At 41.6% G+C, this 14,880-nt stretch overlaps 1 protein-coding gene across 2 annotated transcripts in view; it reads left to right on the forward strand.

The window, feature by feature from the left end:
• The first annotated feature begins 351 nt into the window (after positions 1–351).
• The window catches only part of SLC35F3 (solute carrier family 35 member F3), a 265,347-nt gene continuing 250,818 nt past the window's right edge, over positions 352–14,880 (forward strand). The window contains exons 1-2 of one of the 2 annotated variants that reach the window (XM_038395729.2): positions 352–1,467; positions 2,069–2,298. In XM_038395729.2, the coding sequence (XP_038251657.1) occupies positions 1,415–1,467; positions 2,069–2,298 (283 nt within the window). In that variant the 5' untranslated portion in view covers positions 352–1,414. The remainder of the gene's footprint in view (positions 1,468–2,068; positions 2,299–14,880) is intronic. The other variant, XM_043511379.1, reaches the window with a different exon arrangement.

Genomic DNA, 14,880 nt, shown 5'->3' on the forward strand with positions numbered 1-14,880 from the left:
GTGCTACTGTTCCTTTTTCTTTCAATAAGGCTCTTGTCTTTCTTTGTTGAAGTAATCTCAATGCTCCGAAAATGTATTTACTTGTATGGCAGTAGCAACTAGAGGTCCCAGCCCCAGTGCACCATGCACTGTTGAAACACAACAAAAAGCCAGTCCCTAGCCCAAATAGCTTGTGTTCTTGTGATTAAATCATGAATCTCTAGAAGCCTGGAGATCCGGACTCAAATCTCAAGTCTGCGGCAGACCAGCTGTGTCACCGTGGGCAATTAAGTTACATTCTCAGGCCCAAAACGTGCCTAATTGAAATCAATGGGCGTGAGGCACCTACATACCAGGATCCGAGCCTCTGCTCCTTAAATTCCACAAAGGCAAAACGTGGATAATTCCTACCTACCTCCCAGGTAATCCTGATTGTTGTTGGGAAAGTGCTTTGAGATCCCGGGATGGAAGGTGCCGGCGAAGCGCCATTACAGCCAACCTCTGATTTTTAGGAAACCCTTTGAAAATCCGCTGTCCAGGGTTTAGTTACCTTCCGAACTCCCAAACCCAGCCAGGCTGGAGCCCGGGGTAAATTCCTACAAAGCCCCTAAGCTTGACGGGAGCGGCGCTCCAGTCTCGGGTTGGGGCTTTCGCTCCAGTCCCGCAAAGCCGCCACTCCTCAGGGCCGAGCGCAACTTCGGCCGCGACTAGCTCAGCGGCCGGGGCCGGGGCCTGCCCCTGACGCGCCGCGCCGCCGGCCGCTTCATTTGGGGGCGCGTTGGGAACCGGGCGGCTCCGAACCTGCCCCGCTGGGCTTTTGACGTCACCGTGGTTCAGTCCCTGCATTTGCCCGGCGCCAGGGGGCCCCCCCCGCAGCTGAGCTCCAGAAACCCGCCCACGCTGAGGAGCCGGGGCCCGCGGACAGGTGCCTCTGGTCGCCTCCCAGCCCCTGCCGCGCCCGCCCTGGCAGCCGCGGCGACGGCGCTGCCTGGCCCCCCCTGTCGGAAGCGAGCGGGACGGCCACAGGCGGCGGCGGAGGAAGAGGAAAAGTCGGGAAGGGGGCTGCGCCGCGCCCCCCCCGCCGGAGGAGCGCGGGAAAGCCAAGCCCAGCCCAGGGAGGTGGGGGGCGTGCGAGCGGGCGCGGAGCCCTTCCCTCCACCCCCTAACCCAGGCGCCGCGGCGGCAGCAGCCAGCCAGCACCTGGCCTCCGCTGGGGACGGGAGACGCACCTGCGGCGGCGGCGGCGGCGGCGGCAATCTGGGCGCTTGGCTCCCCGCTTCTCGAGCGGCCGGTGCAAGCCCTGGCAGCCCCTCTGCAGCGCCTGCGGCCCCGGCACCCGCCCCCTTCTTCTTCTCTGTCCCATCGGCCGGTGACAGCCCCCGGCTGCACCTTTTCCTGAAGTCTGGGAGCCCCCACTCCACCCCTGCCCCTCCCTATGGGGATCCGAGAGTTTCCCAGCGGCACGGCGAGGGGCAAGACCATCACAATGTGAGTGTCACCGCCCGGGGCGGCGCGGGCAGGGCGCTCCCTTCTGTTGCACCGGGAAGGGGACCAGGTACCTGCCGCGGCAGGAGGCGCTCAGCTGTGCCGCCCGCTGTCCCACGCTCGGGTTCCCGGGGGGGGGGGGATCTGAGGGTCAATCCCAATGGGGGGGCCAGTCTTGTGGGGGAGAGGGGGCAACACGCGAAGTTCCCGGTACTCCTGCCCCCATCTCCCCGGGAGGCCGGGAGCCAAACGCCGCAGGCTGCGCACCTGGGCCAGGGAGTTCTTCTGGGGGTGCTTTAGACAATGCTAAACTTGCGCTGGAGCCCTGTGGTTTGCGGGGGGATCAGCTGTTTGTGGGGTCCGCGCTCAGCGTTTTTGCCCCTTTCTCAATAGGCAGCGCGGGGGCGGGGTGTCGGAGTGGCTGGCGGAGGGGCGCTTTCCCTTCTCCCGGCCCGGGCAGTGCCCAGCCCCTCCTGGCCCCTGTACACTTATTGGGGGGCGAAAGGGGAGCTCCGGTCACTTCCTTCGCCAAGTCAGCGCTCGGCACCTCCCAGCACCTCAGCTGTTACCGGGCCGTGTTCACGTCCCTTTCCTGCCTTTCCAGTGGCATGAGGAGATCTCCAGATGTCAGCCCCAGGAGGCTCTCAGACATCAGCCCGCAGCTCCGGCAGCTCAAATACCTGGTGGTGGATGAGGCGATCAAAGAGGATTTGAAATGGTCCCGATCCGTGGAAGATCTCCCCAGTGCTTCCGTGGGGCTGACTTCCATCGAGGAAAGGATTCTGCGGATTACCGGGTATTATGGCTATCAGCCCTGGGCTGCCAGCTACAAAAGTAAGTCCCTTGTTTATTCCTTCTCTTCTCACCAGCGGTAGCAACACTCCTCCCTTTCCCCCTCAACTCTGTCTGCTGAAGCCTCTTCTCAAGCTGCCTGCAGGGTGTGGGGCAGGGCTTGCATTGCACTCTGGATTTAATCCCATCTCCCCTTTTCTGTGGCAACCCCTCACATTGCTACTTCAGCAATTTGGAGGGATGGAAATTAACTGCCTAATTTTATTTACTACCCTCCTTTTTCCTAAACTGGATCATATCATCTTTGTCAGTTTTGTAGGTTCCTCTAAAATATTCTCTTTCCTTTACTTGGTAGGTTTAACTATGTTTACTTTATCAACTGTTGCTTTGCCCTTTGACGTTTGTGTCTGATGAGATTGATAGCTAATTCAATGCTGAACAGTAGAAAAAGTTGCCCATACTCTGACTGTGGTGTTTGTGGCACTAGGTGGTGGCATTCTGATCAATTCAATACAGATTAGTGTGAGATTTAATCATTTGAATTTTCTCCTTATTAGGAAAAATGCTGGTGATTATAGAAAACATGTTAGCTTTGGGAAAAGGGATTTCAGTTTAGTGCTGGAACTCAAGACAAATGTGAACATTACAAACGGTTGCTGTGGCATAACATCGTTAAGTAAATCATTACTTTACATGTAGGTTAAAGTTTGCATCTTTTATACTGAAAATGATATTTTATCACTTTATTAAAATGTCTAAGTTGAAAGATTTAAAGAAATGCTTTCATGCTCTGCTAAGGGATTTAGCACATATAGTATTCATTTTTTTGCATAAAATCATGCTCCGAGTGATTTGGTGTGAATCATATTAAATTCAGTATTAAAAACATTGCTCTCTGTGTTGCTGATGCCATGAGTGAAGCATAATGATCAGCTTATTTGTGACAATTGCTTGGGTGCACTGGAGCTTTTTAAACCTGTTTTAGTTTTTGAAAGTAATACATTATTCAGTATCCTCTCCCTACTATCTTGAAGGATCATTGTGTTTTCACAGGAATTAAACTTTTCCCTGAATTAAAATATCTTTACCCTTTCCAACACAGCTTCTTGTTTGCATGTTCATAAACTTTGGTGAGAAACTTATCATAGTGTATAGGGGTGTAAAGCTGGGTTTCTCTTCATACGCTGTGATGATATCTTGAAAAGCTTTAATAAACATGTTGGAAATATTCATACTTCTATAACATGTAGTTGTATAATTTGTGTAACATTGGTCTTCCATTGTTCATCATTACCAAAGATGACGGCATGTAGTAACAGTTTTTAAGAATTCATTTGCTCTTGTGTGGAAGTCAATACTGTTCTGTTCAGAACATCAGTTTTCTGTTGTAAAAATATTATTCTACTAGAGGATCATGATTTAGGTGGAAAACTGGTTTTGACAAAAGAAGTCTTTGTTCATTGTGTGCATTTCTAATGCATTCACCCTTGGATTATCTGATTGCCAATGCACTTAATAATAAAGGGGAAAGATACAAAAAACATGTTATACTGTATTTTTCTGTTTTTCATGAGCCATCAGCAACTCATTAAAACACTATTGCAGGACGTTAGAATATGAATTAGCAGATAAGGTTATAATAGTTTTTGTGTAAAACCAGTTTATTGTATTTTCTATGGTTATTACTATTCTAAGAGTCTGATTTTGCTACCCTTTACTCACAGGGAGTTGTACCTTTCTTCAAGAGTAGTCCCATAGACTTCATTGGAACCATTCATCTATGCAAAGTCATATATAATACCATGATCAGATCATGTATGGGTGCCAACTTCTGAGTTAAATATTAATGTTCCTATCTGACACAATGACTAATAGTCCAATTGAATTCATGGCGAGTTACTGTGGATGATCCTTCGAAAACAGTAAAAGTCATTTTCAGCTGCTCAATTATAATCTATTGATGACATTTATAACTCCACCGTAAAAGCTAATTGTGAGCCAAAACTTGGCCTTCAAAGGTGTGTTCTCTATAGCAATTTAAAAAAAATAACAAATGACATCTTAGAATTATAATGGTGGGAAATAAATATACAACTTTTCTGAGGATTTTTAAAAAAAAAATAATCTACCTCAGAATAATTTTACCTATGATATGAACCCATTTCACAAACTAAAAAGATAACAACAACCATATTTTATAAGTCTGATAATGAATTGAGTGCGGGTGCTCTCTAGGAAACTAGTTGATGATCTTGTTCTTAGCTTGTGAATATATAAATCAGATTTCATTTCCCCGCAGCCCCTTTTAAGCCACCTCCACGGCCAATGACATTTTTGTTACTGAAAGTCTAGCATCTAGGGCCAGATTGTGCACCTGTTGCTTATAATAGTAATCAATTCCTCATATTATTATTTAGTTTATCTAATTTATTTAGACTTTCAGAAGTCCTTTGACAGGGTCCCTCACGAGGCTACTAAAGAAACTAAGGAGTCATGAGGTTAGAGGCAAAGTATTGTCATGAATCAAAAAAGAGACTGGCTTTTGCCATAATGAAAATTGACCTAATCAAGCTAGATGAAGAGACAAAATCATGGCAAATAAAAGTTAATGGTATAAAGGTGAAGCAATGCACATTGGGGAGGGGGGACATTTAAATTATTGATACACCTTACAAAGTTCTGTGCTAACAATAACCATATCAACCAAGGAAAGGGACCTGAATGTCACTGTAGATTGCTCAATGAAGACTTCTGCTTAAAAAAAGTGCAGCTGCTGTTAAAAAAAGCAAGCAAGATTATAGGGTACATAAGGAACGAGATGGGAATAATACAAAGAACAATACAGACACGGTGTTCTCTATTAGGGTACTGATCCCTGTTAATCAAAAATTAAGAAATTATTTCAATTATTTGCTGTCATAGCAACATTGTAATAACTGTTTAGTTCTGGCTGACTACCATTTTTGAGTAGACTCTGAATAGACATTTTTATCTTGTCTTTCATTTTCAAGGAAAGAAAAGGACTAAATTCTCATCTATGGAATGATCATTGAATTTTAACAAACAAATCAATTGCTTTAATTAAATCTAATATCTTCTGTAGTGTGCTCTTTATGTATGTGGAAATTCTGGGCAGAACTGTGGCCTATAAGAGAGAGTGGGCAAGCTGCTGTAACTTGAGCAGGTTCGGAGGGCTGTCTCTTTATGCTGGTGACTGTAGACCAGCCCAGAATCGAGAGAGCACAAGGTGATTTGAAACTACTTTAGCTGCCACCCCCATCCCATGCTGCTGACTGCAAGTTTTGTGTACATCTCTTGGAGGCACACCACAGAATCTCATCCTAAATTCTGTTTTGTTGGAGGTCTTTGCATATGTTTGGAAGGCCTGAATGGTGATGTCACAGGAGGATAAAACCTGAGTTGCAGCTCTTCTAAATTCAGATTGCATGGGGAAGAAATGCGGAATCCAAGCCTTAGGTGCTTAACAAACTAATTAGTCAGAAAAGTCAATTCATGATTACATTAGTTCTTTTGAAATCACCATCATCCTCCTGTTGCTGATGCACAGAATAAAATAAATAAATATTGTTTCAAATATTACAGTGTATTTAGGAATGTACTTTTTAATATCTGCAATTACTTTAGTTCTACATTTTCTGCAATTTGTAGAAACATAGTTCAACTATGTTATTCTAAATGTATACTAACTTATTTGCCACATTGGGAAGGGTGTACATTCTGGTGATTACTGAACTTCTATAGGCACCAATACTTCTCTAAATAGAAATAAAAATGGGGAATAAAGCATGGTAACATGAAATAATGTGTATTTTCTACAAAAAACTGCTTACAACAGAACTAGGTTTTGAATTTTGTATGGCGGCAACACTTCTTAACCTTCTGTGGTATGTGTACCAGAAATTAAATTTCACTGAAAATAATTCCAGCAAATAATGTAGGGATTTTGTACGTACTTCTGGAAATCTCTGGATATGGAGAGGATTTTACATAATATTTTCTAGAGGAAGCTTTGATATTGCTATTACTTAATCATTAGTCTTGTGTATCAGACAGTGTTCTTTTCTGCATTTCAGATTCTTTTACATTATCATTTAACACTTTACAAGAAAATGTAATATGCTTTCTCTGTATAAGAGAAATGCAGCAGAAATGCAATCTCTAAACAATGTAAAGTTGGTGTTTTATGACTCGCTAAGCACTTTTCCTCTCTTGATGAAATTATTGCACAAGGAAAATGGAAGCCCCCTTTGTCCCCTTCATTCCTTTAATAGAGCATTTCTGGCTCAAAAAGTTGTTAAAATATTCCTTTCTTTCACCCCCTCATACAAAGGACAATATTGCAAATAAATATAGGAGTAGAAAAGTCTTCGGGTGAAATCCTGGCTCCCCTAAAATCCATGGGAGTTTTGGCCTTAACTTCAATAGAACCAAGATTTCACCCTCCAGGTTTAGGTCTTTGAATTTGCCTGCTATGCACACTCATTCTCAGTGCTATGTAATGAACACCTGTTCCTAAGGCAACTGCATCCAATTACACTTACCCATACATTTTTTTAAAAGATCCTGAACCTTATTGAAGAACTCTATTTAAAATATAGAATAATTTACTACCTTTAACAGATGTGCAATTTTCATTTTCTTTCATCCTGCACTTGCTACTTAATTACTACTACATATTTTGTCCTGAGATGGGTGAGGAGCATCTATAACAAAGGGAAAGAGGAATATTTCTCCTTCCTTCTCCCCAGGAAGCTACATACACTGGACTCTGTATATAAGTGGGAGGGGGGAAAATATGTATACTCGTATGTACATACACACTCTCTCTTTTTCACAAATTAACTTTCTCTCTCTCTCTCTCTCTCTCTCTCTCTAATTTGAGACCAAGAATGAAATCTAGTAATTGACACATCCAAGATAACAATCAATAATACATTGAAAAATACATTGATCAAAACATAGTACCTCCTCAAGTGTATATAGTATTGCATTTTAAATGGAGGAAACAAGCTACATTAATAGATGAACCAAAGCATTGAATATTAAAGACGTTAATTATAAACAGGCTTGACTTTTTCACAGTCTATTGTGGGGTAGGATGGTATAAAAGATGGAATTCTTTGCAGATAGAAACACAGATGATGGTGGTGGGGGAGCATTAAAATGTTCTGGAAGAAATTCAAAATGGCAGTAAAGGGAAGACAAAGTTTAAATGTGATTTTATGTAACTTGCTGGATTTTGGTTTTCTTACATCTATCTACCACAAAAAAGTATAAATAATACAAAGGATGTCTTAGAGGAATGTCTAATTCAAATTTAAAGTCTTTCTAGTGAAGACTAGTTGGCTTCAGATTAATGCATTGACATCTGACCTTTCAGATTTTACTTTAAAGTCATAATATTGCAGTCTTTACTCAGGTGAAATTCTCATTGAAGTTGGTGGGAGTTTTTCTTCAACAAAGATTAGGATTGAGCCTCCAATATATTTAGGTCCAACATGAAAATGAGTTTTCTGGTCTAATCATAGTCCTTAATGGATTACTGACCACCACATAATTTGCTAGGGAAGCATTCACAAACCTTCACACATGCCCAAGAATGGAGTAGATATGTGTTAGAAGTGTGGTGAGTTGGCAGCATTCTGGAGAGAATACTGTACACTGCCTGCTTGTACTATGTTTGGTTTCAGCTGGAGCTTTTTACTTTCTTCATAAGCACCAGGTACTATTATAAGGCCAGATTCTTGCCCCCCTGTTCCGGGTGGTTTTGTGCCCCTCAGGCAGTACAAAGTGGCAAGAATCTGATCCCAGCTGGCCCTTTGAGAATTCCCCTAGTTGTGCTCAGCTAACGTAAACTAGGGTAGCCAGCTCCCTTGTCAGCTCCCTGGTGCAGAGGAATGGAACATTGTGTACTTGTGCTCTGCGATCCTTAACGGGGCTGTGGTCCCTTAGGGACCGTAACTATCTGATGTAAGTTATGGGAGCCTAGTGGTCACTTTAACTCATGCTGGGCTGAAGCAGCTTGAGAGCCAGGGAGCTATCACTGACTCCCTGACTGGCCCCACCCCCATCTTCTCTGAATGGGTCTTGGGGCCGGAGAGAGTTGGCGCCATGTTTAGTTTTCGGGAAAGAGGATGATACTTGACTGTATGGCATTAACCAAAATCACTTACATTATTAATAGCCAGAATTTTGCCTTTACATCAAACCGTGCACATACTGACTTCTGTGGGAATTATGTGAGTGTGAGGTGGGCATAAAGCAGGGGTGGCCAAACTGTGGCTCGCGAGCCGCATGTGGCTCTTTTATAGTTAAAGTGCTGCTCACGGAACCCCCATACACACTCCATCTGCCAGATGCGGGGGAAGCTTGGGGCTTCTGCCCTGTGGCAGGGGGGTGGGCTAGAGGCTTCAGCTGGAGCAGGGCAGAAGCCCCCAGTTCCACCATCCCACCACAGGGCAGAAGCCCCGCTCCAGCTGGTGCGCCCCAGCTCTTGAACTTCTGAAGATTATCATTTGTGGCTCGGAGGGTCAGTAAGTTTGGCCACCTCTGGTATAAATCAAAAAGGGTTGGGAAGCATAGTACAATAAGAGGAATTTAGCCTGAGGAACTTATCCCAGACCTTGAATGGATATAGGAGGCATTGTTAAGCCTTGTTTATCTCCCCAGGACAGGACACAGTAACTCCTCCAACTGAATTGCTATACACCGTGTAGTAACTGGGAGGTATGAAGTGACACTGGATTCCGTGATGGCTTCTTTCCCTTCACATCTGTCTTTTTTAGACAGTGCAAGGTTGAACCAGTTGTGCTGCCAACCAGCTATTCTCAATAGATTTCACTGTATAAGACTCCACTGGCAGCCAAATTTAAGAGGGGGGGAAAAAAAAGAACTACATAGGATTGAATTTAATGGGGATCTAGGGTATTTCTCTAACAACATTGTAACTTTTGTCTTTTTTTTTTCTGCTTTTTTTTTATAGACCTAATAATTCTGCCATCTCATTAGAAAGATTTTAATAGGTAACTTCTTTATGGGAGACATTAATTAGGACATTTCTTTTTACCTGCTATTGATTTAAATCATTTTTCCTACACCTTTGTATTCATAAATTCTTGGGATTAACTAGTGAGCACAGTTTTTAAACTTTATATTGTTTTCACTTCCCACTTCTTTTATCACTTTCATTGTTTCTGTTGTAGTCATGAAACAATTGGGATACTGTTCAGTGCCCAAAGTAATACCTGTGAATTCTCCAGGCTGTGAATCCTAGGTGATATTTCCCTAGTGCATGATGTGTCTGCTTTATGTTTTAAAGGAGTTTGACTAAATTTATCCTTGATGTAATTTCATTTTGTTCTCTGGAGCTATGCCACTGAGGAGTTTAGAATACAAAGTTCAAAGGAAATATTTCGATATTTAAAAGAATATTTTCAGCACATAGGTCTTAATCGCACAAAAATGCATGTTAGCAACTTTATTCATAGACTGTTGTGCATAAAGTTATTCAAATGTGCAGGTTTGCATCTTTGAAGCTTTTATTATATTTATTGTCCTGACATAGTCTCCTTTAACAAGGTTAATATGACATTTTTGCTGAAGATTCAAAAATAATATTCTCAACTAATTCAAAATGCAATTAAATTTGGCATAATAGTTATCTATATCTAGACGATTATTACTAAGTATCACTATTATACAGTACACTGACAGTTCATTTGTATATGAAGAGAAAATATTTTTCTCTGCAAACAGAAGTGTTTCCATTCAGTTTCATAAATACATGGATTCTCTGGGTAGTTAGGTCATTTTAGCTATGCTGTTTCCTGTAACATTTGTTGATTTTATTTGTGCTTTCATTAAAGTTTCTATTTACTTTTTCCATCAGGGCAGTCTTGTTTCTTTTCCGGAATCATAATATAATCCAAAGCATTGCACCTGGGTTAAACAGCCAAATTAATTTGTGTCTAAAGAAAATATGTTTATAGGTTGTTTCTGAATATTTTTGCTATTTATCTTATGCAAGTTATTACTAATTTTGACGTTAAAAAATTGTTTGGTTTATTTTTCTCAAATCAACCAAATGTCCATTTTGATTGGTTATCATTTTTGTGCTGTGAATTGAACATTGCAGCAGGATTTTAATTCATTGTTTGATACTTTCCTTGTCAGAAGTGCCTTTCCTTAAGGATAAAACGCATTTCAAACTAAGTGCATTGTTTGTGCTGTTGTTGATTTTAGTGAGATTTCTTGTGAAGGAAAGTACTACTTAACCTAAGCAAGGTTAACAGATTCAGGCCCATAATGAATAGTCTATAGAAGGCCAAATAAGACAAATGATGGACCAAATGTTAGAGCTGGAGGGAAACAGGGAGGCTTTGAGTTTTCTAATGTCTAAGGGAGGAAGGTTACAAAAAAATTATTTATGGTCAGTAGGATAACCTAGATCTCAAATATAATTGTCCAAGAAAATATGGTTTTCCATTCTTTCTATGACCAAAATAAGCAGGACAGGTTTTATTTTTCTTTATTTTTTAATTTGTTTCATGTCACCATCAGTCATGAAACTGTCATCATAAAACAGACAAATATTAGCCACCCCTTTCATTCAAGTGATCCTACAGGACAGTGAAAATGATTATACCATCTTAGTGAGAGAAAGAACTCCTCATGCCCAGCTACTGGGGAATATGGCAGGGAGTGAACTGGGCTGGTACAAAGCTATGATATTGCTTTCTATCTCACCCTCCTGCTCAGATCTTAGGCTGCCCATTTCCATCTGGGAGCTGAAGAGCAGCAGAAGGGTATGTGATGAAGGGCAATAACAAGGTGAGATGATGGGTTGACCTGAGCAGCAGGGGGTGGAGTTGAATGCTATCACTGCTTCTCACTGTCTGAAAACACAAGCTCAGAACAGATGGAAGTCCTCCTAAGTTTTTTTTTTTTTTTTAATTTTTTGTGTATCACTTTCCTTCCCTAAGGACAAGTCTCTTCCCTGATCTGACAAGCACTGAAAGATCCTGGGTACTTTGACTGACTGGCACATCCAATCTGAGGCGAAAATGAAACTTGGGCTTCCACCACAGTTGCTCTGTAAATATTACTGAATTAACCCTGTGCGGTCTTGTGAAAGTGGACTAGGGCCAAAGGAAGGATTTGGCGATGGGTTGGATAAATCGTCTTTGCAGTTTGCTGGCAAGTGTGAGGAAACTGAGTCAGGTTGCCAGTTTTCATTTTTATATTGTACTTAGATGAAACACACCCGTCAGTCAGTGCTTCAGACACTAAGTGCAAATCAGCAGCAGTCTGGAACTAATTAAGTTTCACTTTCCTCACCTAGTTTTCAGGTTGTCCCAGGTGATTGGACAGTAGGATTTTCCTACCCTGTTTGTTTTAATTTTCTTGCTGGCAGAGTGTGTCCTTCAGCTATGACAGGTTTCAGAGTAGCAGCCGTGTTAGTCTGTATTCGCAAAAAGAAAAGGAGTACTTGTGGCATCTTAGAGACTAACAAATTTATTTGAGCATAAGCTTTCGTGAGCTACAGCTCACTTCATCGGATGCATGATCTTCCTTCAGCTATGGTGTTAGGATCTTTGATAGCATTCACTTTTCTCTTTTAGGTACTGTCAGCTTCTTGGCTTGTACCTGTGTTTGGTCCCTAGTTCTCTTCCTCATTCTTTTGCGCCAGTCTCTCCCTCTCTTTCACCTCCTTTGTCTAACACTCCTTTGCCCTTCATCTCTCAGCTGCCAATACATTTTTTTTCATTCTTCTATTCGGGTTTTGTAGCTATCACTGTCGTACCCTCTCTCCCTTGGCAGCCAACTGCACTGTGCAGTTATAGTAATAGAAGGCAATACACAGGACAAGGAACTGTGTGTCTCCATACAGGGTAGAGAACATAAAGCCAGCAGAGGCAGCACAGAGGGGTGGGAATAAACAGCCAGCAGCACCCAATGACAGGTGAAGTGGGTGTTACATCCCCTCTCTTCCAAGACTGCAAATCCTGACCATAAAGCCGCAGAGGGTAAAGTAGAAAATCCTTACATCATTCTCTGTTGCAAAGCATAGAAAAACCAGGAGAGGTAACCTTCATTTTTCTTTAGCCTGTAGGTATATCACTTTTAAAAGGCGATCAAGGAAAGAATAGGGAAGCATAGCTCTTGCAGATCATTAATTCTGTTCCATCCCAGTGCAACGGTATGAGATTGCCTACTGAACCAAGCCTTTCAGGACTGCGTGAACAATCAGTGTAACCCACTGGTCGCTGTGGGCTAGGTGTCCCCTTCTGCGTGTGATATACAGAGGATTTGAGTTTGTTACGAGGACCAGCTACAGACTCTGGCTTCTTAGTTCAAGCTATAGAAACTCATGCTTTTAGCTTTGGAGGTCCCTGGCTCAGTACCCAGTGTCGGCCAAGATAGTGTCCACCACATAAGCTTAACATGTATTATTTAGAATGAAAAAAACCTCAACTGAATACAAAAAATAATTTGCATAGTGCCAGTCTGGAGACTGGAAATAAATGGTTAAAAATCAGAAAGATGAGAAAAGGTGTCTGAGAAGGATCAGCGTCTTACTAGACACTGATAGCCTACAGGACAGAATACAGAGCAAGTGATGGAGCTTTTTTGAGAAAACACAGTGAGGAGACCTAGCTGATCCCCAAAAAGGCTACTCCAAAAGCAAAGGAAGAAATGGGGGATTTGTGTTTTATGCGAATTAGCATAAGAGGTGTAAATTAATGAGAATAGGGTTGAAAATGATAAATAGGGGTTGTTTCTGAATGGCAACAAGCTAGAAGTCACTGATTTATTTGTATTATTTATTAAAAGTTCTAGATGAGCTCTAGGAACTAATATGAAAAATTACAAAATGCAAACAAAAACATAGACTTAGAACAAAAGACTGTACTGTGTAGTAAATGCAGTTGCCCATTTAACATTTAAGAATAAAACATAAATCATAGAAGTGTAGGGCTGGAAGAAAGTCAAGAGCTCATCTAGTCCATCCACTGATGCAGGATTAAATATACCTAGACTATCTCTGATTGGTTTTATCCAACGTGTTCTTAAAAATCTCTAGTGAGGGGGATTCCACAATCTCTCTTGGAAGTCTATTCCAGAATTTGACAATCTTTATAGTTACGAAGTTTTTCATAATATCTAACCTAAATCTCTCTTGCAGCAGATTAAGCCCATTACTTCATGTCTACGTTCAGTGGACATGGAGAACAATTAATCAGTGTTCTCCTTATAATAGCCCTTAACATAGTTGAAGATTGTCAGGTCCCCTTCAGTCTTCTTTTCTCAAAACTAAACATGTCAAGTTTTTTTTTTTTTTACTCTTTCCTCACAGTTCAGGATTTTTAAACCTTCTATCATTTTTGTTGCTTTTCTCTGGACTCTGTCCAGTTTGTCCACATATGTCTTAAAGAGTGACACTCAGAACTGAACAGCTGAGATCTCACCAGTGCTGAGTGGAGCAGGAAAATTACCTTCCATGTCTTTTCTTACAAAAGTCCTATTAATACACCCAGGTTATTAGCCTTTCTCACAACTGCATTCATGTTGTTGGGTTATATTTAATTTGTGATCCACTATAACACCCAGGTCCTTTTCAGCAGTACTACAGATGATCCGGTTATTCAGTGTTTTATATTTGTATGTTTTTGATTTTTCCTTCCTAAGTGTAGTACTTTGTACTATTTCACACCAGACTATTTCTCCAATTTATCAAGGTCATTTTGAATTCTAATCCTGTCTTCCAAAGTGCTTGCAACTCCTCCCATCTTGGTGTCATCTGCAATTTTATAAGCATATGCTCTACTCCATTATCCAAGTCACTAATGAAAACGTTGAAAAGTACCAGACCCACGACAGCCCCCTCACTAGCTATACATCCTCCCTGTTGGAAGTGAACTGTTGATAACTACTCTTTGAGTATGGTCTTTCAACCAGTTGTGCCCCCAGTTTACAGTAATTTCATCTAAATGACATTTCCCTAGTTGGCTAATGAAAATATCATCAAATTGGACTGTGTCAGAAGACTCACTAAAATCAAGATATATCATGTCTACTGCTTTCCCCCATCTACTAGGCCATTAACACTGTCAAAGAGGGAAATTAGGTTGGTTTGAAATGGCTTTGTCAAGAACGAATCATGTTGCCTATTCCTTATCACCCTATGTGCTTACAAATTGATTGTTTAATAATTTGTTCCAGTATTTTTCCAGAGATCGAAGTTAGGCTGACTAGTCTATAACTCTCTGGTTCCTCTTTGTTCCTCTATTTAAAGATAGGTACTATGTTTGCTCTTCTCCAGTCCTCTAGGACCTCACCTGTCCTCTGTGAATTCTCAGAGGTAATCACAAACTCTTCCAAGATTCATTCAGCTAGTTTCTTAAATACTCTAGGGTGAATTTTGTCAGGCCCTGATAACTTGAATACACCTAACTTATCTGTGTATTCTTTAAACTGTTCATTCCCTATTTTGGCTTGTCTTCCTTCCCCCTTTTTGTTAATATTAATTTGATTAAGCATCTGGTCACAATTCACTAAAAAAGCAAAACAGGCATTAAATCATTAGCCTTCTTGGTGTGATCC

This window comes from Dermochelys coriacea, chromosome 3 (assembly GCF_009764565.3).
Source record: "Dermochelys coriacea isolate rDerCor1 chromosome 3, rDerCor1.pri.v4, whole genome shotgun sequence".
NCBI lineage: Eukaryota > Metazoa > Chordata > Testudines > Dermochelyidae > Dermochelys > Dermochelys coriacea.